The 23,253-nt window shown below is 43.8% G+C and overlaps 1 protein-coding gene across 4 annotated transcripts in view; it reads left to right on the top strand.

Moving 5' to 3' along the window:
* The window catches only part of plekhm2 (pleckstrin homology domain containing, family M (with RUN domain) member 2), a 26,927-nt gene continuing 3,674 nt past the window's right edge, over window positions 1–23,253 (top strand). The window contains exons 1-19 of one of the 4 annotated variants that reach the window (XM_029622005.2): window positions 1–842; window positions 1,942–2,048; window positions 2,167–2,276; window positions 2,713–2,812; window positions 2,917–3,004; window positions 3,255–3,420; window positions 3,889–3,942; window positions 5,170–5,449; window positions 14,039–14,917; window positions 15,348–15,417; window positions 16,006–16,096; window positions 17,912–17,976; window positions 18,744–18,832; window positions 19,104–19,236; window positions 19,561–19,751; window positions 20,663–20,728; window positions 21,055–21,214; window positions 22,084–22,263; window positions 23,123–23,239. In XM_029622005.2, the coding sequence (XP_029477865.2) occupies window positions 783–842; window positions 1,942–2,048; window positions 2,167–2,276; window positions 2,713–2,812; window positions 2,917–3,004; window positions 3,255–3,420; window positions 3,889–3,942; window positions 5,170–5,449; window positions 14,039–14,917; window positions 15,348–15,417; window positions 16,006–16,096; window positions 17,912–17,976; window positions 18,744–18,832; window positions 19,104–19,236; window positions 19,561–19,751; window positions 20,663–20,728; window positions 21,055–21,214; window positions 22,084–22,263; window positions 23,123–23,239 (3,006 nt within the window). In that variant the 5' untranslated portion in view covers window positions 1–782. Of the gene's footprint in view, window positions 843–1,941; window positions 2,049–2,166; window positions 2,277–2,712; window positions 2,813–2,916; window positions 3,005–3,254; window positions 3,421–3,888; window positions 3,943–5,169; window positions 5,450–14,038; window positions 14,918–15,347; window positions 15,418–16,005; window positions 16,097–17,911; window positions 17,977–18,743; window positions 18,833–19,103; window positions 19,237–19,560; window positions 19,752–20,662; window positions 20,729–20,807; window positions 21,013–21,054; window positions 21,215–22,083; window positions 22,264–23,122; window positions 23,240–23,253 lie in introns of those variants that run through there. The other 3 variants (XM_029622006.2, XM_029622007.2, XM_065005401.1) reach the window with 3 other exon arrangements.

A 23,253-nucleotide genomic window follows, 5' to 3' on the forward strand; every position in this document is an offset into this window, starting at 1 on the left:
TTGACATGACATTATTAGTCAATAACATATCATGCAGCAGGACAGGGCAGAACATATATTACTATTCATTTTTTTGCGAAAATATATCCGTTCCCACATCTGTCTACAATCATTTTGTTGGTGTGTCACGAGCTCATTGACAGGCGGTTAGTGACGTAGGACTTGGAATGGCTAGCTGCTGAGCTTAGCATTGTCAAGAACTTATTCCTCCATTAGACTAAACATTGGGCCTGAACTTGCTCATGGTCTCGCAATTTCACAATGATAAGTTTATCTACAGTAAAAGTAAGTTTGAAGAAGTGTATATATTAAAGGACAATTCGGATATTAAAATACTGGGTAGCTAGCTACACCGAAACTACGCAACCTATGACAGTGGGAGATTCATTCTCTAGCGCTAAGGTAACGCGTTGGCTAGATAGCTAGCAAGCTAACGTGTTAGCCAGTTTAGTTGAATAGTCATTCGAAGCGTTTCCGAGGCTAGTATTGAGACTGTAGCTAGCTAACGTCAGCTAGGAAACTAGTCAACGTTAGTAGCTAGCACTTGCCACTGTCTTGTGTGCTAGTTTAACTACGGAAACGTTAATACGGTAACGTTATCGTTACCTAGCCAGCTGCTTGCTTGATGGTTTATGTTGTGTGCTAGCCAATTACTGTACCAGCATTAAATGTATATGGCTAGCTAGCTTAGCTATTAGTTGTCTAGCTTTGAGAACATCAACAGACCACATCGAGACTTCTGGGAATCAGCTGACAGCTGCAGGCAGCCAAGGAGACCAGTGATGGATCAACTTAAAGTCAAGGACCGAATATTGGAAAACATTTCTTTGTCTGTCAAGAAGGTAAGTTTGATATTATGTCTCGTAAGCACACATTCTTCATGCTAGCTAACTTATTTGAAGACTAAACATGAGTATTACCCTAAGTTACGTAGCAGGCGTAAAAATAAACGCATGCTAGGATAAGTAGGCCTGGTTCATGAAAGAAAACAGTTGATGACTGTAAGGTCCTTGAACATTGTTTAGTTAGTTAACAAATATGGATTAAGTATATCAACATGGGTGTTTTGTTTACTAGCTAACGTCACTAGTATTGTATTGGTTAGTCGAGACATTCAATGGCTGGTGAAAACAAAGCACAACAGCACTAATCCTGCTGCTGCCTGACTGCCGCATATCGATACTGTCACGTAATAAACTTGCTTCTAAAATTCTTTGTCATGGTCGATTCAGCAACCCGTGGGTAGCTAGCTAGGTCTATTTGAATGACAACATATTGTTGCTAATTTTCCAAACACATTTCAATAAACTTGCTTCAGATAAACATGAGTACTGTGAAAACATTGACATTCAGTATTTGACTTCTAGGTGTCTTCATAAATTAGGCTGAACCCTGTTTGAATGTTGACATTCACCCTTTGCATAAACCTGTGCAGTGTGGTAACATTGAGTCCCATCCTTCCAAAGTATTTGTGCTGTGCCAGACGACCACTGCTTTATAGACCTTGCCTGATATGATATTCAAATCATCTTCTGCCTATATTTGGTTCATTCCTGTCCCCAGTCTGTCTCGTGGTCACGTTACCATCAGGGGACTGGAATTTATTACATTTCTACATTCCAGTATATTCAGTCAGTGCTGTTTAACTGGTCTTTTCTGAGGTGACGCACAAAAGTCTGATTAATTTAAGTTAGTCATGATAATACCATTTAGGGGATCAGATATACTGTAGCATTTAACCAATTTCAGGCTCCATACTTCCATCAAAGCCTATACTGTATCCTCAGACAGACATTGCACAATCATGCTTGTCAGCTGTCAATATTTGATACATGTGGTACTCCTCTCAGGGTCTCATGACTGGGGAAGAAATCACCATATTTCTAGTTTGGCTGTGGGCCTACTCACATCAGTTCCACCTGTTTTGTGCACTGACTGCAGTTGCAGAGTTACTTTGCTGCCTGTGAAGATGAAACCCCAGCCATTCGGAATCACGACCGGGTCCTACAGCGGCTGTGTGAGCACCTCGACCATGCACTGCTCTATGGGTAAGAAGACTGAGAGAGACCAATCTTCTCAGTACTTTGATACATCCTAACTCTGACATTGTCTGTGATTGTAAGTTTTGAACTATGTTCTTCAACTCTCCTGTTTTGTGCATTGCAGGCTGCAGGATATCTCCTCAGGTTATTGGGTCCTGGTTCTACACTTCACCCGCAGGGAAGCGGTCCGGCAGATAGACGAGCTCCAGCACATAGCAACCAACCTTGGGCGAAGTAAGAACACAATAATTTTCACCACATCTTACGCACACAGTCACATCAGTCTTGTGGGCAACTTAAGAGACAAACATTTCATAGTAGTAAACACGAATACATGCCATTTCTGTAAATAAATTCATACACTCCCATTTACTGTCATAATGTGAATGACATTTGTTAGTGGTTTGGCAAATGTAAGTTCCTCTTGTGTCACATGCCAGAAATGTAGCACAAGACTGCTGTTATTTGAGGTCAGGATTACAGTAATTACCACTGTGGTTTGCACATGTTTGTTTCTCTTTTTACAGAGAGGTTTCTTTGTAGGTATACTTTTTGACTTATTTGCAAGTTCAGACAGGAAAGAAAGAATAGAGGGTGCTTGTAAAAATGATCTACTTATGCCCATGTCCCTCGTACTGAGCAATTATTTTTCTGTTGTGTTTCTGTGCAGGCCGTGCCTGGTTATACCTAGCACTGAGTGAGAGCTCCTTAGAAAGCTACCTCCGTCTCTTCCAAGAGAACCAAGGATTGCTGCAGAAGTATTACTTCAAGTGAGTCTTCTGACCTAAAGAGCATCATATTATTCCTTTTGACTAATGCGTGTAGCTAGTCTCCTTATTGTAAATACACCATTTGCTTTGAATCTCTCCCCCAGAAATGCATTGGTATGCAGCCATGATCACCTCACGCTCTTTCTCACTTTGGTGTCGGGACTGGAGTTCATTCGCTTTGATCTGGAGTTGGTCAGTATTAAACAGTTTTTTGAAACCATTAGAATTCACATCAATACCCCTAATTTACAAAAGTCCAACAGTTCAATGTTCCGGCTTTATTGTAACAAAAGAAGGTACAACTTTGCTTAACCAAAGAATGTAAACAGAGTACATGGTTGGTGCGTAAAACCCAATAAATAATTCAGTCAAAAAAGAGACATGTATAATGTAATATCAACAACACTCTCAATCCTCCATTGTTTTGTTTTCTGGGTGTTAGGATGTCCCCTACTTGGACGTGGCCCCCTACATGCCGGAGTACTACAAGCCCCATAACCTTCTGGACTTTGAGGAGCGTCTCCCAAGCTCGGACAGCCTGTCCCTGCACTCTTTCACCTCCACCAACCTGGAATGGGATGACAGCGCCATCGCCCCGTCCAGTGAAGGTCAGGGGCTCCACCTTTCTCTTTCTTGCTTTCTCTTTTTTGCTTTCTCTTTCTCTACCTTGGTTTCAGTCTCCACCCACTCCGTGTTATGCGGTCCATTAGCCTAATTCATAGGCCGGTGTGTCAAGTAATGGGGTGTTGAAGCTGATGTTGGATCTGATGTAGGTTAACCCGTTCATGGGTTATTACGTAGAAATAATAGTCTAGTGCTCACATTGAAGTGATTTTCATTGAGCACCCAACACAGTATGGTGTGAATGTTCTCATACAGTATCTCTCATCACTTTCCACAAACCATCGATTCTTCATTTTTTAAATTGTAGTTTTCTGTCTGCCTTCCCATACCTGTGTCTGTTATCATCATGTGTATCATATTTCTCTCATATGTCATGTTTTCAGTGTGTGCCATTGTCTCTTCTCTCTCGGGCCTTCCTGTTCTAATGTTGAGTCTTATCCCTCCTTTTTTAGATTATGATTTCGGTGACATCTTCCCCGTGTTGCAGCCAAGTGCAGACTGGGAAGGTGGGACTTGGTTACCCCTCCCCTATCCTCCCTCCCTCTCTGTCTCCGTCCTCACCTCTCTTGCCACCCCCTTCCCCGTCTCACAGCATCATGCATGTCCTCCATCCCACTGTGTGTGCTGAATGCATGCTGGTCCTCTGTGTGTGTGTGTAGCCAGTGGTTTAATTGGAGTATCTTAATTGCAATATCAATACTGATAAAGAACAAGCAGCTAGCTAATGCTAAGAGGGAATGGTAGAGAAAGGAATCAAAGGGCTTTTGATTAATCTACTGCTAGTTTCTTGGGAAGTAGGCAAAATGGATTGGTAATGCTTTTACACTTCTCTTTGAAGACACTACTGAATCAAGCATCACTCCTTAATATCATTACATTTGTAGAGTACAACAGGAGGAATATCATAATGATGCCTAGATGTTAACATTTTTTATGTATATATAATTTTAGGGGCATTTTGTGCTCACCTTTATGCAATAAATTATGATGTGGCACTATTGCCAACATTTAATAAGATTTATGGCCAGGTAAGTTATTTTCTAAGTAGAAATTTGTATGCACTGGTGAATTGTTAGATGTTGACGATCATGTTTTAATGAACCACGCAACACGTTTCTCTTTGAAGATGTGATCCTAAAGCTAATGCAGCATTGATGTGGAATATTACTAATGAGAGCTGCATTGCCTGATGAAATGGTACTCACTCTGTCTGGTATCTACTGGCATATATGTGGAATATTCTCTCTTTCTCTTTGTGGAAACATTGGAATGCATGTATTTGGTCTAGGTTCAACCCAGCCTTTATAGCTTTTGTCACCAACTTTAGTGTGTAGCACTGCATTCATTCACTTGACATAGGCTAACTAGTTTAATTTAAGTATAATTTCTCCAAGCAAGTCCTGGTATGTTGCATTGATTGACTTCAACAATATCAATTAGGCACCTAATTTGAACAGATAATGAAACATCCTAAATCAATTTAATAAACATTTGTGACCTTATGTATGCTTTATCAACTATATTGTACAGTAAGCTATGGTAGGATGGTTTAGCCAAGGCCTTTGTCGCTTATGTCTGTCCTCCTGCCTGTGTGACCTTCTCACCCCTGTCCCAGCCAAAGCACCAGTATCTATTCTCATTCATTTAAACCCAGAGTGTGTTCAGTAGCCTGTGGCATACTGTACGTGTGACTGTTCTGCTATTCATTTGACTGTGTGTGTGTCCCTCCATAGAGGGTGACCTCACCGACCCAGTCAGCTGTCCTCGCTCAAATGCCTCAGACCCTCAGACGGTCTTCAGTGATTCTGTGATTCTCCGGGCAGCCGCTGCCGTCATCACAGTGAGGGGAACGCCGCCGCCACCGCCCCGCAGCCCCACCTTCAGACACAACCCCTTCAACGAGTACTCGGACACCAACACCTCGGCTGACATTACACCCGTCCACACAGCCAGCTGCCACCACGACACCAGGGACGACATGGAGAGCATCAGCAACGAGCTAGAGGTTATCAGGTACAGCACACACCCCTAACATTAGCCTCTGTGGCTAAAACTACATGGGAATTAGCCTAGTTAGGTGGTTATCCTTTTATGTTACCCATACTTTTCTCAGCCTCAACACAGAGCTTGGAGTTGTTGAATCCAATTGGCACATTATCACTTAATCTCGATGTCTGTGAACTAAAGTTATCAGATCAACAAAGCCCTCGGACACCCGACAAGGCCCAAATCCCTGTCATTCGCATGAAGAAGAGACGGAAATATCGGGGACGTAGGTCGTGGTGCCTTGTCATTAGAGGCAGATTATCAACAAAATGTTGGATCCTTACAAGGCACCCCTACCCACTATTAGCCAACGTGCAATCATTTTAAAATAAATTGGATGAGCTCCAATCAAGACTATCCTAAAAATGGGACATTAAAAACTGTAATAACTTATGTTTCAGTCGTGGCTGAACGATGACATAGATAACATACATCTAGCTGGGTTTTCAGTACATCGGCAAGATGGAACAGCTGCCTCCGGTAAGACAAGGGGTGGTGGTCAGTGTCTATTTGTAAATAACAGCTGGTGCACGAAGTACCAAGTACTTAATATTAAAGAAGTCTCAAGGTTTTGCTCGCCTGAGGTAGAGTATGTCATGATATGCTGTAGACCACACTATTTACTGTAGACCACACTATTTCATTTAACAGTTTTCATCTATATTTTTCGTAGCTGTCTATTTACCACCATAAACCGTTGCTGGCACTAAGACCACACTCAACAAGCTGTATAAGGCCATAAGCAAAGAAGAAAATTCTAATCCAGAGGCGGTGCTCCTAGTGGCCAGGGACTTTAATGCAGGGAAACTAAAATCAGTTTTACCTAATTTCTACCAGCATGTTACATGTGCAACCAGAGAAAAAAAAAAAAAACTCTAGACCACCTTTACTCCACACACAGAGACGCGTACAAAGCTCTCCCTCGCCCTCCATTTACCAAATCTGACCATAATTCTATCCTCCTATTTACAAGCAATAACTAAAACAAGAAGTACCAGTGACTCACTCAATACAGAAGTGGTCAAATGATGTAGATGCTAAACTACAGGACTGGTTTGCTAGCACAGACTAGGAATATGTTCTGGGATTCTTCCGATGGCATTGAGGAGTACACCACATCAGTCACTGGCTTCATCAATAAGTGCATTGCACGTACATTCCCCAGCCAGAAGCCATGGATTACAGGCAACACATGCACTGAGCTAGGGTAGAGCTGCCGCTTTCAAGGAGCGGGACTCTAACCCGGACGCTTATAAGAAATCCCGCTATGCCCTCCCGACATACCATCAAACAGGCAAAGTGTCAATACAGGACAAAGATTGAATCGTACTACACCGGCGCCGATTCTCGTTGAATGTGGCAGGGCTTGCAAACTATCACGGACTACAAGGGAAGCACAGCCGCGAGCTGCCCAGTGACGTGAGCCTACCATACGAGCTAAATTACTTCTATGCTAGCTTTGAGGCAAGCAAAACTGAAGCATGCATGAGAGCATCAGCTGTTCCGGACGACTGTGTGATCAAGCTCTCTGTAGCCAATGTGAGTAAGACCTTTAAACAGGTCAACATTCACAAGGCCGCAGGGCAAGACATATTACCAGGACGTGTTCTCCAAGCATACACTGACCAACTGGCAACTGTCTTCACTGACATTTTCAACCTGTCCCTGACCGAGTCTGTATTACCAACATGTTTCAAGCAGACCACCATAGTCCCTGTGCCCAAGAACACCAAGGTAACCTGCCTAAATGACTACCGACCCGTAGCACTCACGTCTGTAGCCATGAAGTGCTTTGAAAGGATGGTCATGGCTCACATCAACACCATTATCCAAGAAACCCTAGACCCACTCCAATTTGCATACCTCCCCAACAGATCCACAGATGATGCCATCTCTATTGCACTCCACACTGCCCTTTAACACCTGGACAAAAGGAACACCTATGTGAGAATGCTATTCATTGACTGACTACAGCTCAACGTTCAACACCATAGTGCCCTCAAAGCTCATCACTAATCAAAGGACCCTGGGACTAAACACCTCCCTCTGCAACTGGATCTTGGACTTCCAAACGGGCCACCCCCAGGTGGTAAGGGTAGGTAACAACACGCTGATCCTCAACACAGGCCCATCAGGGGTGCGTGCTCAGTGTCCCCCTGTACTCCCTGTTCACCCATAATTGCATGGCCAAGCACGACTCCCAACACCAAGTTTGCAGCCGACACAACAGTGGTAGGCCTGATCACCGACAACGATGAGACAGCCTATAGGGAGGAGGTCAGAGACCTGGCAGTGTGGTGCCAGGATAACAACCTCTCCCTCAACGTGATCAAGACAAAGGAGATGATTGTGGACTACAGGAAAAGGAGAACTGAGCACGTCCTCATTCTCATTGACAGGGCTGTAGTGGAGTAGGTTGAGAGCTTCAAGTTCCTTGGTGTCCACATCACCAATGAACTATCATGGTCCAAATATACCAAGACAGTTGAGAAGAGGGCACGACAACACCTATTCCTCCTCAGGAGACTGAAAAGATGTGGCATGGGTCCTCAAAGCCTCAAAAGGTTCTACAGCTGCACCATCGAGAGCATCCTGACTGGTTGCATCACTGTCTGGTATGGCAACTGCTCAGCTTCCGACCGGAAGGCACTGCAGAGGGTAATGCGTACGCACAGTGCATCACTCGGGCCAAGCTTCCTGTCATCCAGGACCTTTATACCAGGCGGTGTCAGAGGAAGGCTCTAAAAATTGCCAAAGACTCCAGCCACCCTAGTCAGGTACCGCATGGCAAGCGGTACCAGAGCGCCACGTCTAGGTCCAAAAAGCTTCTACCCCCAAGCCATAAGACTCCTAAACAGCTAATCAAATGGCAACCCAGACTATTTGCATTGTTCCCTCCCCATTTGTACGCTGCTACTACTCTCTGTTTATTAGCTATGCATTTTCACTTTACCTTTACCTACACATTACCTCAAACAACCTGTGCCCCCGCACATTGACATTGTACCGGTACCCCCTGTATATAGCCTTGCTACTGTTGCTCTTTATTTATTTGTAATTTTTCCATTTTCTTTTTACTTCAGTTTATTTTAGTAAATAGTTTCTTAACACTTATTTTTCTTAACTGCATTGTTGGTGAAGGGCTTGTAAGTAAGCATTTCACTTAGGGATGCACGATTTATCGGTGAGCATATCGGAATCGGAAGATATTAGCTAAAAATGGCAACATCGGCATCGACCCGATGTCAAAGCTGACGTCCATACCTATACAACATAGGTAGATGACGTAATGACGCCACGAAAAGTACAGGGCTACACAGAACAAAAGCAGAGAAATACTATGCACACACTTCCAACAACTAAAGAAGTTCAAGTTGAGCAGTCATTTGAAAGAATAAGAACATTTCAGCGAGACAACTCAAAGTCGAAATCCATTAACGCCAAGATAATGGAATTCAATGCCCTTGACAATCAACCGTTCTCTGTCGTGGATGATGTTGGATTTCGTCGACTGATCGGGCACCGGTACAGACTACCAAGTAGGTACTATTTTTCAGATGTTGCCCTACTGAAGTTATACAGTATTGTTGAAACACCTCCATGAGCTACTTGCTATGGGCGTCCCTGCTATTAGCTTCACGACTGACATTTGGACCAGCGATGTCAGCCCCATGAGCATGCTGATTCTGACAGCACAGTGGGTCGACGAGGATTTCGTACTGAGAAAAGCCGTATTGCATGCTCAAGAATGTGCTGGTTCTCATACCGCTGCTGCCATTTCAATGGCATTTGTCCAAGATGGCATAGCAGTCAGTCGTCCTTTGTACTCGTCTTGTCGTTTCCCGTGTGTGTATATATATTTACATCTTTCTTCGCATATCTTTTATATATTTTCTTTTCCAAAAACTCAACTTCAAAACACTCTCCTGCAACCCGCCTCACCAATTTGAAAAAAAAAGTATTATTTACCTCAAATCTGAAATCCACAATAGAAGCTAGCCAGAAGCTAGCCAGTTTACTGGCTAACGTTAGTATTCAGCTAACCACGGTTGATGGTCATCAGCTATCCTTTAGCTCGAAAAGCTATCGCCAGTTTTGTACAACGCGACTCAGACCAGAACATACCGGACCTATTTTTCTCTCCATATCCCCGGATTTCAACCGAAAGCTCTGGACATTTACACCTGGATCTCACAGCAAGCTAGCTGCTATACGTGTGACTATTGGCTTACGTCGATCCCGGAGCAAACATTAATATTTCTGGAGCTAGCCAGCTGAAGAGTTCCATCTCAGCCACTCCCAGGCTACAATCACCTATCCGGACCCGTTTTACTGCCGATGCGGAGCCCCGCCGGGCCTTCACGACTGGATGACCGACGTTATCTGCCCGAGGGAGTTATCCAACTGGCCCCTCCATCGCGACGTTACCTGAACGCCCATCTGCGGCCGGCTAATCGTTAGCTGTCTTATCGGCTGCTATCTGAATAGGTCTATTGGACAATTTTTCTTGGGTCACTAACTATATCTATTTTGCCAATTGGATTGATCCCCTCTACCACACGGAACCCGACTAATCTACCGACGGAAATGCACAAGGTGGCTAAAAACAGACCTCCATCCTATGCTAGCTTGCTACCGATGGCCCGGCTAGCTGTCTGAATCGCCGTTACCCCTACCAAACTCACTACTAACTGGACCCTTATGATCACTCGACTAAGTATGCCTCTCCTTAATGTAAATATGCCTTGTCCATCCATTGCTGTTCTGGTTCGTGTTTATTGGCTTATTTCACTGTAGAGCCTCTAGCCCTGCTCATTATACCTTATCCAACCTTTCAGTTCCACCACCCACACATGCGATGACATCACCTGGTTTCAATGATGTTTCTAGAGACAATATCTCTCTCATCATCACTCAATACCTAGGTTTACCTCCACTGTATTCACATCCTACCATACCTTTGTCTGTACATTATACCTTGAAGCTATTTTATCGCCCCAAGAAACCTCCTTTTACTCTCTGTTCCGGACGTTCTAGACGACCAATTCTCATAGCTTTTAGCTGTACCCTTATCCTACTCCTCCTCTGTTCCTCTGGTGATGTAGAGGTGAATCCGGGCCCTGCCGTGCTCCACTCCTATTCCCCAGGCACTCTCTTTTGATGACTTCTGTAACCGTAATAGCCTTGGTTTCATGCATGTTAACATTAGAAGCCTCCTCCCTAAGTTTGTTTTATTCACTGCTTTAGCACAATCTGCCAACCCGGATGTTCTAGCCGTGTCTGAATCCTGGCTTAGGAAGACCACCAAAAATTCTGAAACCTTCATCCCTATCTACAACATTTTCAGATAAGATAGAACGGCCAAAGGGGGCGGTGTTGCAATCTACTGCAGAGATAGCCTGCGGAGTTCTGTCGTACTATCCAGGTCTGTACCCAAACCATTTGAACTTCTACTTTTAAATATCCACCTCTCTAAAAACAAGTCTCACTGTTGCCGCCTGCTACAGACCAGCCTCTGCCCCCAGCTGTGCTCGACACCATATGTGAACTGATTGCCTGTCAAACGCTCCCTGAAGCACTTCAGCGAGCAGGCCTTTCTAATCGAACTGTCCGGGGTATCCTGGAAGGATATTGACCTCTTCCCGTCAGTAGAGGATGCCATCACCATCTTAACCAGTTATGCATTAGGGGGCGCAATTAACGTTTTTGGATGAAAAACGTTCCCGTTTTAAACAAGATATTTTGTCACGAAAAGATGCTCGACTATGCATATAATTGACAGCTTTGGAAAGAAAACACTCTGACGTTTCCAAAACTGCAAAGATATTGTCTGTGAGTGCCACAGAACTGATGTTACAGGCGAAACCCAGATTAAAAAAACAACCCGGAAGTGCCGCATTTTTTGAAACCGTCCCATTCCAATGACTCCTTATATGGCTGTGAATAAGCTACGAATGAGCTTACGTGAGTTTTCCACGTATTCCCCAAGGTGTCTACAGCATTGTGATGTCTTTTTAGGCATTTCCATTGAAGAATGGCTGTAAGGGACCATATATAGCATTTGGTCACATGGTGTCTCCCGCAGAAAATCTCGCGTAAAATACTGAGGTAGCCATTTTTCCAATCGCTTCTTATGAGAAACCAATTGCCTCGACGGATATATTATCGAATATATATGTTAAAAACACCTTGAGGATGGATCCTAAACAACGTTTGCCGTGTTTCTGTCGATATTATGGAGCAAATTTTGAAAAAAGTTTGGCGTTATAGTTGCAGCATTTTCCGGTCGATTTCTCAGCCAAGCATGATGAAGAAACGGGAGCTATTCCTACAAAAATAATATTTTTGGAAAAAAGGAACATTTGCTATCTAACTGGGAGTCTCCTGAGTGAAAGCATCTGAAGTTAGGTAAAGGTAAATTATTTCATTTGGTTGCTTTTCTTATTTTCGTGAAAATGTTGCCTGCTGCCAGCAGAGCTAGCATAGCATTCTGCCATGACAAACTTACACAAATGCTTGTCTAGCGTTGGCTGTAACGCATATTTTGAAAATCTGAGATGACAGTGTTGTTAACAAAAGGCTAAGCTTGTGTTTGAATATGTTTATTTAATTTCATTTGCGATTTTCATGAATAGGAAAAGTTTCTAGGGGTATTTATGTCCGCTGCGTTATGCTAATGCATTTGAGGCTATGATTACGCTCCCGGATACGGGTTTGCTCGTCGCAAGAGGTGAAATAAGCATGCCCCATTCAAGAAATGTAGAACCAGGAACAGATATAGCTCTTGGTTCTCTCCAGATTTTACTGCCCTTAACCAACACAAAATACTTCCGATTGCGTTCTGCATTAGCATCGAACAGCCCCCGTGATATGCAACTTTTCAGGTAAGCTAGAAACCAATATACACAGGCCAAGGCTAGCTTTTTCAAGCAGAAATTTGCTTCCTGCAACACAAACTCAAAAAAGTTCTGGGACACTGTAAAGTCCATGGAGAATAAGAACACCTCCTCCCAGCTGCCCACTGCACTGAGGATAGGAAACACTGTCACCACTGATAAATCCACTCTAATTGAGAATTTCAATAAGCATTTCTCTACGGCTGGCCGTGCTTTCCACCTGGCTACCCCTACCCCGGTCAACAGCACTGCACCCACCACAACTCGCCCAAGCCTTCCCCATTTCTCCTTCTCCCAAATCCAGTCAGCTGATGTTCTGAAAGAGCTGCAAAATCTGGACCCCCTACAAATCAGCCGGGCTAGACAATCTATACCCTTTCTTTCTAAAATTATCTGCCGAAATTGTTGCAACCCCTATTACTAGCCTGGTCAACCTCTCGTGTCGTCTGAGATTCCCAAAGATTGGAAAGCAGCTGCGGTCATTCCCCTCTTCAAAGGGGGGGACACTCTTGACCCACACTGCTACAGACCTACAGTGGGGCAAAAAAGTATTTAGTCAGCCACCAATTGTGCCAAGTTCTCCCACTTAAAAAGATGAGAGGCCTGTAATTTTCATCATAGGTACACTTGAACTATGACAGACAAAATGAGAAAAAAATCCAGAAAATCACATTGTAGGATTTTGCCTACCTGGTTAAATAAAGGTAAAATAAAAAATGTTTAAAAAATTGAGAACATGTTTGAAACTTGGAAACATTAACATACTCCAAACACCTGACTCGAGAAATAAGCTGATCAACTACGTCTGCAGCAGACGTGATACCCTCTGTCGTGGCATTTAAACGTCTGCTCAACAAAATGCCGACACAGACCGTGGGGTTAACTTACAAAGTACTCGAGGCTGTGAACAAGCGATTCAGTGGCATTCTCTCTGAGCCTCTACTGTGTCGCCACCATGCTTGGCTCTAGGTTCAAGGACCGCTACTTTGATGCAGACAAGAAACAGGGTTTACGTGAAATGTTACATACACAGCTGGACAAGATGGAAACGGGGGACATACGTAAATGCCAACAAAATCCGTTTGTGTGTGTGTGTGTGTGTGTGTGTGACCTTTTTTATTTAACTAGGCGAGTCAGTTAAGAACAAATTCTTATTTACAATGACGGCCTACCCTGGCCAAACCCGGACGATGCTGGGCCAATTGTGCGCCGCCCTACGAGACTCCCAACCACGGCCGGATGTGATGCAGTCTGGATTCGAACCAGGGACTGTAGTGAGAGCTTTTTGCCCTGAGATGCAGTGCCTTACTCCGCTGTGTGTGTGTGTGAGATAACTTTTTAACTGTACTAGAATGCTTAAAAGGCCGCAAAAATCTTTCATATCTTTTATTGGTATCGCTTTTTGGGGGGCAAGGAAAATATGCGTATCGGCCAAAAATGCCACATCGGTGCATCCCAAATTTCACTGTCAGGTCTACACCTGTTGTATTTGGCTCATGCGACAAATAAATATTTTATTTGTTTTATTGGCACACACATACAGGTCAGCAAGCCTTGTAGCTCTATGGCTTGGAAAATGTGATTTGTTAATTTATACAATGGGCCCAGGAAGAGTACACATGAACTACCCATTATGACGTGGTTGTTTCTTTTCCACCAGGATGGCCAGACGAAGGAAGCCATCCAAGAAGCGCTGTAGCGTGAAAAGCTCCACAGTGAGCGGTGACCAGAACAATGTGGCCTTCGAGCAGGTGGAGACAGACGATAGAGCCCCGGCTGGATGTGAGGGACCAGGAGACGACACCTGGAGCCCCTCTGTGGGGTTGCCGCAGGGCTCAGGGGGGGCCGAGACGGCGAGGAGGAGCAGCAGGAGGGAGACGGGGGAGGAGGAAGAGTCAGAGGGCCTCCTGCGGCTGCCGGAGATGACAGACACCTCCATGGACAGCGTTGGCCAGCCCCTACGTGACGTCATGGACCGGCTCAACGGTGCTCTGGATGGGGAGAAGACATGGGGGCGATCAGCTGGAGAGGAAGAAGAAGAAGAAGAAGAGAAGGGGGCAAAAACCCAGCAGAGTTCCCTCCCCAGAAGGCCCTCCTCCACCAGCCTTGAAGCCAACCCGCAGCCCCCGGGGCAGCAGCCCTTTCGAGGGGATTCGATGGGTGAGCCGCCTGACCCGGAAGCCAGGCACCCCCCCCTGCTGCGCCCTGCTCTGGCCCCGAGTCCCAACTTCCTGCAGGCCCCCCCGGCTCCTGCAGACTTTTACTGCTTTACCCCCCACAGTCCAGATGCTGCTGCCCTGCGTAGTGGCCACCATGACACTGCAGGGCATGGCCAGTCACAGGCTCTTCTTGGTGGCCATGAAGTTGAGGCAGAGGCACCGCCAGGACAGGACCCCTCCCTAGAGGAGGAAGAGCATGATGAGGAGGAAAAGGATGAGACAGTAATGGTTGAGAATGGATTGGCTGCTGGAGAAACTGAAGAGGAGACGGAAGAGGACCGGCTCAGTCCAACGGAAAACTCTCATCCTGCAGAATTCAAGTGAGTTGAGGGTTACTTAACACCATTTTAGGTGAACCATGAATGAAACCTTTTTTTCATGGTGCAATATGTCGAATTTAGCTTTCTGGGTTCGAATTTAGATTTCTGGTTTCTAAAATGTTTTAATGTCCGTCTGATTTCAGGTTGTGACATAACAAGCAATGTATAGTGTAGAAAATCATTGTACCATCTAAACCGCTAAGAAAAACATTTTTAATAACCAGAAATATAGTTTATAATATTGCTGTATGAAGCTGATATGAGTAAAAATGAAACTTACGGAGGGGAAGCAATCATAATGAAAGATGTATAATTCACATTTCTATCTGAAATCAGTCGTACACCAAATTACACAATGGACCTTTTAAGTATATATTTTTTGGCAGTACTTTAGCCACAGTGGTGTGCTGATTCTGTGTGGCCATTTCAGGGTGGACAACAATCACCTGCTGCTGCTCATGATCCACGTCTTCAGAGAGAATGAGGAGCAGCTCTTTAAGGTAAGCCTCTGTTTCACTGTGGTATATTATTTTTTTTTGGTGGGGGGGTGTAAAGGCCATACATTATGATCATTTGAGCATTTATCATTGGATTTAAACCCTCCCTGTCATGGATTTAACAATAGTAGAATTTCCCTCCAGCCAATGCTTCCCTCCAATCCAAAGCATTTCAATCCTTGAAAGGGAGTGTGCACACTAGGAGAAGCATTGAGAATCGGGACGCTGCCACAACCATGTCCATTCTGAATACAATAACTGGGGAAAAATTATTCAAATGTATTGGTGAATAAACAAGTACTATTAGTATGCTTTGCAGTGTATATTTTGAGTTTATATGAACCTTTTTTTAACTAGGCAAGTCGGTTAAGAACAAATTCTTATTTACAATGACGGCCAAACCCTAACCCGGATGACGCTGGGCCAGTTGTGCGCCACCCTATGGGACTCCAAATCATGGCCGGTTGTGATACAGCCTGGAATCGAACCAGGGTCTGCAGTGACGCCTCTAGCACTGAGATGCAGTGCCTTAGACTGCTGTGCCACTCGGGAGCGGTGCAGTCCTGAGTGTTTAGTTCTGTCTGTTCCCAGATGGTGAGGATGAGCACGGGTCACATGGAGGGGGACTTGCAGCCTCTCTACCTGCTGCTGACTGACTGTTACATCTACCTGCTGAGGAAAGGTGAGGGTTTACTGCTCATCACGCTCTCAGATACTCTCTTTCTTACTGTTTCTATCTATCTCTCGCTCTCTCTGTCTCTCTGTCTTTGTGATGGTCATTACATTTATATTTAATGGCTGCCTTTGACTTTGCTTGTCATGCTCTATCCTATCTATCTACAGTGCATATGGAAAGTATTCAGACCACTTGACTTTTACACATTTTGTGACATTACAGCCTTATTCTAAAATGGATTAAATAAATAAAAATTCTCATCAATCTACACAATACCCCATAATGACTTAGAGAAAAATGGTTTTTAGAAAATTTGCAGAATGTATTAAAAATAAGAAACAGAAATACCTTATTTACATAAGTATTCAGACCCTTTGCTATGAGACTCAAAATTGAGCTCAGGTGCATCCTGTTTCCATTGATCATCCTTGATGTTTCTACAACTTGATTGGAGTCCACCTGTGGTCAATTTAATTGATTGGACATGATTTGGGAAGGCACACCTGTCTATTTAAGTTCCCACTTTTGACAGTGCATGTCAGAGTAAAAACCAAGCCATGAGGTCAAAGGAATTGTCCGTAGAGCTTCAAGACAGGATTCTGTTGAGGGACAGATCTGGGGAAGGGTACCAAAACATTTCTGCACGTTTGAAGGTCCCAAAAAACACAGTGACCATCATTCTTAAATTGAGGATGTTTGGAAACACCAAGACACTGACTAGAGGTGGCGGCCCAGCCATACTGACCAATCGGGGAGAAAGACCTTGTTCAGGGAGGTGACCAAGAACCCAATGGTCACTCTGACAGAGCTCCAGAGTTCCTCTGTGGAGATGGGAGAATCTTCCAGAAGGACAACCATCTGCAACACTTCACCAGTCAGGCCTTTATGGTAGAGTGGCCAGATGGAAGCCACTCCTCAGTAAAAGACACATGACAGCCCACTTGGAGTTTGCCAAAAGGCACTTAAAAGACCCTCAGACCATGATAAACAAGATTCTCTGGTCTGATGAAACCAAGATTAAACTCTTTGGCCTGAATGCCAAGCGTCACGTCTGGAGGAAACCTGGCATCATACCTAGGGTGAAGCATTGTGGTGGCAGCATCATGTTGTGGGGATGTTTTTCAGCGGCATGGACTGGGAGACTAGTCAGGGTCGAGGGAAACATGAACAGAGCAAATACAGAGAGATCCTTAATGAAAACCTGTTCCAGAGCGCTCAGGACCTCAGGCTGGGGCAAAGGTTCCTTCCAACAAGACAACGACCCTAAGCACACATCCAAGACAACGCAGGAGTGGCTTCGGGACAAGTCTCTTATTGTCCTTGAGTGGCCCAGCCTGAGCCCACACTTGAACCTGATCTAACATCTCTGGAGAAACCTGAAGATAGCTGTGCAGCAACGCTCCCCATCAAACCTGACACAGCTTGAGAGGATCTGCAGAGAAGAATGGGAGAAACTTCCCAAATACAGGTGTGCCAAGCTTGTAGCGTCATACCCAAGAACACTCAAGGCTGTAATTGCAACAAAGTACTGAGTACTTTCCAAATGCACTGTAGATAGATAGGACAGAGCGTGACAAGCAATGTCAAAAGGCAGCCATTAAATATAAATATTTTGCTCTGACTTGTGTAAATGTGATATTTCAGTAGTTTTTGCTTTGTCATTATGGGGTATTGTAATCAATTTTAGAATTAGGCTGTAACGTAACAAGATGTGGAAAAAGTCAAGGGATCTGAATACTTTCCGAATGCACTGTAGCTGTCTGTCTCTCTGTCTGTCTGTTCATCCCACACTTAAACACTCTCTCTCTCTTGCTCTTTCAGGTGCAGCGGAAAAGCCCTATACAGTAGAGGATGCCATCTCTTACAATGAGTTGGACTTTGTCTCTGTAAGTTGTCTATACTGCTGGGATATGTTGTCTAGTGTCAGGATTGTCTGTGAATTGTTTCTTGTAATGTCGAATGGCTGCAAGGACACAATACTTTTTCTTCAAGTTTTAGCTTTAGGGTTGTCTTGGTCAATGTTTAGCTTCAGGGTCACAGTGTCACAATGTTCATGAGGTCAGATGGTTCATGATGAGTTTGCTAGATTCGCGTTGTTCCAGTCATTGTTTATGGGAATTCCAAGATGGCCGACAATCTTGCAACCAATTTGAAAACCGTTGACTGTGACTTTCTGTCATTCAACTGTCTGTCATTCAAATGTTCAAATGCAAATTGTAGTAGATCCTTCATAGACATATGTGCAGCGGTAGCAATTTACCAAAAGTAAAATCCCAATGCTTAGTTTATGGACTAGAGTCTTGTAATGAGTTTCATTTTCCAAATAGTGTTGATACCACCATATCATTTTATGAAGTACTTTGGACTGTATGAGGGAAGTGCATGAAAGATGCCTTGAAGGGATACTTTGGGATTTTGGCTATGAGGGCCTTTTATTTACTTCCCCAGAGTCCGATGAACTGACTCTGGGGAAGTGACCGGAAGTCTATGGGTATAAAAAATGAAAAGATTGCTTTTATATTGCACATTGCTGCAACAAGAACTCCACCTAAAAAGCTGATGGACAGAAGAAGGGAAAACGACAAGAAGGAAATTACTGTCAATGTCCAGTCCACTAAGTTGTGCTGTGTTATTGTCCCTGTCCGTCTCTCAGGTGGGCTTGGACCAGCAGACATTCCTGCTGGTGTGCACCAACAGAAGACGGCAGTTCCTCCTGGACACGGCCGACTCATCGCTTACTGTGTGAGTGCCTCCTCTAATCTGCTCTCCCTCCTTCTCCCTGGCGGCATCTCCACAGTCTAAAATGGCTTCATCTCCCCATCTCCTTTCCTCCATCTGTGCTAATTCTAAAGGACTGGACTGTGGAAAGCAACTTCCTAGTTGGCATGCTCTCGCATATGTTTCCATATCAGTATGAATGAAGGAGAAGAGAAGCAGAATAAGTTACTCTTTATCCCTCCCCCTCTCTTCTAACCCACATCCTCTTTTTTCTTTCTTTCTCTCTCTTCCCCAGCTGTTTTTTGGCAGCCCTGACGTCGGCCATGATAAAGGGGTGCAGGGAGCCCCCCTACCCCTCTGTGCTGACTGACGCCACCATGGAGAAACTGGCCCTCACCAAGTTTGTCTCCCAGGAGTCCCACTGTGAGGTGAGGACCACCAATTTTTGCTGTCTCACTTAGCTGGGCCTGCACACATCCTTCATTTCTAAAATATACAAATAAAGACATTTCATTTTGAAAGAATGCCTGTATACTGGTTTTATGCTCTCGTGAAATGAAGTCTTATTTTGATTGGAATCACATTACAATACACACTTAACTCTCATCAATCATGGATCTGATGGAGTGGTTATAGGCATAGCTATGACTAGCCACAGACATCACCAACTCAATCAGTATGCTCAACACATGTACAACAATGTGTAATAGACAAGGGATACACTTGTGTAATGATGCGTTGTGTCTGTGTAGGTATCTCAAGTGATCATTCGCCTGTATTCTTTGATTCACTGGGAGGACCCCATGGATGTGACTCTGGCCACCCAGACAGCCCTGGTGGGCGCTGGCGACTCGTCCAGCACTAAAGAGGGCCCCCTACTCTACAGAGCATGCACCACCTACCTGGGCAAGGAGCTGTGGAAGAGCTGTTACCTCGTACTGAGGTATGTATTGGCAGTCATAGGCTTTTAGAGGAACAATATGCTGAAATCACTCTGCCATTGCCTGGTTGCTAAAGTTATAAACTGATTGCCTAATTTCTGTTTATGTGATGAAACAAGCAGTGTAGAGAATCATTGTAACGTCTAAACCTCTGTGTAATATATTTTCAATAACCAAAAATATTGTATCTTTAGCTGTTTGAAGCTAGTGTACAAAATCGAAAGTAAAAAAAGACGCAAAAACAAAAGTTAAGGACGGTAAGCATAAACATAACACCCATAAAACAGATCTATCGCTTATAAGACTTTCAATGAGAATGATGGATCTATAACTCACATTTCTGTGTGAATTTGGTTGGGTTGCCCATAAAGCTACATATTGCACCTTTAATAAACCCATATAATAAGACATCATACAGGCTCGTACTTGCTTATAACAAGTAATAAAGCATTGTACCTGGATGCGTTTTCCAGGAAGTGTTACTGATATATCTGCCTTCTATTACGTTTGTTATAGAATGTTATGTGTAACTTTACTTGAACAGGTTGAAGCACAGCTACAGTAACACATTCCTGTTCTTATTCTAATGTAACTGCAGTATTCAATGTAATAATATAATTATACATTTGCACATTTCATTGTGCTCAAAGCAAGATTATAAACTGGGTTGTTCAAGCCCTGGATGCTGATTGGCTGAAAGCCATGGCATATGAGGCCATATACCACGGGTATGAATTAAAACTACTTATTTACTGTTCTAATTACATTGGTAACCTTTTTAAAATGGTAATAAGGCACCTCATGGGTTTGGGGGGCTAACAGCTTAGCTGTAGTATATTGTCCATATACCACACCCCCTTGAGCCGTATTGCTTAAATATATTTCAGTATGTGTTCCTCTTGTCCTTGTTCAGCAAAGGGGTTCTCTACCAGTATACAGAGAAGACTGATGCGACACCACTAATGTCCATCACTATGGGGTAAGGCATGCACGCCGTGTTACTGCTCATCCTCCAACATGTGTGTTGTGTCTGTTTATGATGGGATTGTTTCCACAAGGGAATGGATCTGTTCCTAGCGCTTTTATGGATCAAGTTGTTTGGACAATTGCACTGGGTTCAAACGTAGGTGATTGCACTTATTTTGCTGAATTTTCCAAAGTCATAATTTGATGAAATACCCATAGTTGGGTATCTTTCGCTATGAAAATATATATTTTTTGTAAATAGTAGGCTATTGACTTTTCCTATTTTCCTTGTTTGACCGTCTTCTGTATGCTTTCTCCCACCCTTCCTCGCTCTCTCAGGGGTGGGTACTGCGGAGGTTGCCGGCGCTCCAACAGCACAGAGCAGCCTCATGCCTTCCAGGTGATCCTGACAGAGCGGCCTCCTCTGGAGCTGAGCGCCGACAATGAGGGAGACATGGCCGACTGGATGCTGGTGCTCTGCCAGTCTGTCTCCAAAGGGGTGAGGGCATACACACACGCTGCACTCTGACACACATGCACACTGCACCGTGAGAATAATGAGAGTGAGCATGGCTGACCATGCAGATTTTGCCATGCTATAGCCATGAGGGGAAGAAAACCCTACTAGATTAAAAACATATTTTTGCATGAACTGTCCCACACCATGTCATTCCCTATCTCCCAACATTGAGTTCAGTTCCTCCAGGTTCAATCAAAGATTCACTGCAGACAAGGGATCTTTCTCTGATTTTTAAATCAGAAATATGTTTGTTTTCATTTAGTTCATGGTTTTTCTACATAGAATTGTTGTTGTTTTTGTACCGTCTATGTCCAATCTTTTTTATATAAACATTTCCGGGATAGAAAAAGGTTTTCAGTGTAAACTTAAACGATTAAAACGATATAAAGTATGTCGAAATCATAATGGACCTAATATACTTTTTCAAAAAGATCTTTGAGAACGAACAATATTTTTGTCATGGCATGGGCCCACATTGATTGTATGTTTGAGTCACTCGGGATAGCATAAGCCATGGCAAAATGTGTAGAATTGCAGGAAATTAGCTTTAAAATAGCACATTTTCTCTCGGCTCCATGGAAAGATCTGAAAAATTGCAGAAAATTTGCTTTAAAAGCTACATTTTGCAGCCAACAGGAGGGCATCTAAAACTGCATCATTGGCCACAACCCTGCCATGCCCACCACCTAATCCAGATTTTGGTCCAGAAAAAAACCTGTCGTTTTAACAGTAGCTCTGAAGTACATAGGTTATGTATATCTGTATTTTATCAATAAATTAGACTGGTTTCCCTATATCACCCCCCACCATAGCTGTTTTTATTCTTTAAACCACCCTTCTGTCTTCAGGTGATCCCCCAGGGCGTGGCCCCCACACCGTGTATTCCTTGTTGCCTGGTGGTGACAGACAGGAAGCTGCTGACATGCCACCAGGACTGCCAGACTAGCTTCTTCCGCTCGCTGGGCGGAGCTGATCTCTCTGATGTCACTGCTGTCAGTCTGGAGGACGACAAAGAATACTGTGTTGTTGTGAGTCACCTCACGCCTGCCTTGTCCTCACTTGCCTGTGCCCTCTAGTCTTTTCTCTTTGTCTCAATTAAAATTGAATTTGTTCTATTGAACATGCCACCACTATATAAGCATTTTAATTATATGAAGAATCTTGTAGATCAGTGGTTCCCAAACTTTGTTTGTAGTCCCGTACCCCTTCAAACGTTCGACCTCCAGCTGTCTACCCCCTCTAGCACCAGGGTCAGCACACTTTCAAATGTTTTTTTTTTGCCATCATTGTAAGCCTGCCCCACACACACACTATGAGTTTTTGTCACAATCCGGCTCGTGTGAAGTCACGAGCTCTTATAGGACAAGGGCACAAATAATAATATAATAATAATCAATAATTTTGCTCTTTATTTAACCATCTTCCATATAAAACCTTATATGTTAATCGAAAATTGTGAATAACTCACCACAGGTTAATGAGAAGGGTGTGCTTGAAAGGATCCTCATAACTTTGCAATGTTGGGTTGTATTGGAGATGGTCTCAGTCTTATTTAATTTTCCGCACACAGTCTGCCTGTATTTAGTTTTCATGCTAGTGAGGGCCGAGAATACATACATACATACACCTTAGCCAAATACATTTAAACTGTTTTTCACAATTCCTGACATTTAATCCTAGTAAAAATTCCCTGTCTTAGCTCAGTTAGGATCACCACTTTATTTTAAGAATGAAATGTCAAAGATTTATTTCAGCTTTCATTTCTTTCATCACATTCCCAGTGGGTCAGAAGTTTACATACACTCAATTAGTATTTGGTAGTATTGCCTTTGTCTGTATTGCTCTTGCCATAATTATTATTGTTATTATTATTATCTCTGTATATAGGAGTTTGCAGTGGATAGGGCTCAGTTCCTGCCTCCCTGGGTGTTGTACTTCAGCGGATGTGAGGAGAGAGACCGCCTGCTGGAGGCGCTAGAGAGTGCCTGGAGAGACATTTTCCAGGTAAGGGAGAGAAG

This window comes from Oncorhynchus nerka, linkage group LG20, assembly GCF_034236695.1.
Source record: "Oncorhynchus nerka isolate Pitt River linkage group LG20, Oner_Uvic_2.0, whole genome shotgun sequence".
In the NCBI taxonomy this organism is placed as follows: domain Eukaryota; kingdom Metazoa; phylum Chordata; class Actinopteri; order Salmoniformes; family Salmonidae; genus Oncorhynchus; species Oncorhynchus nerka.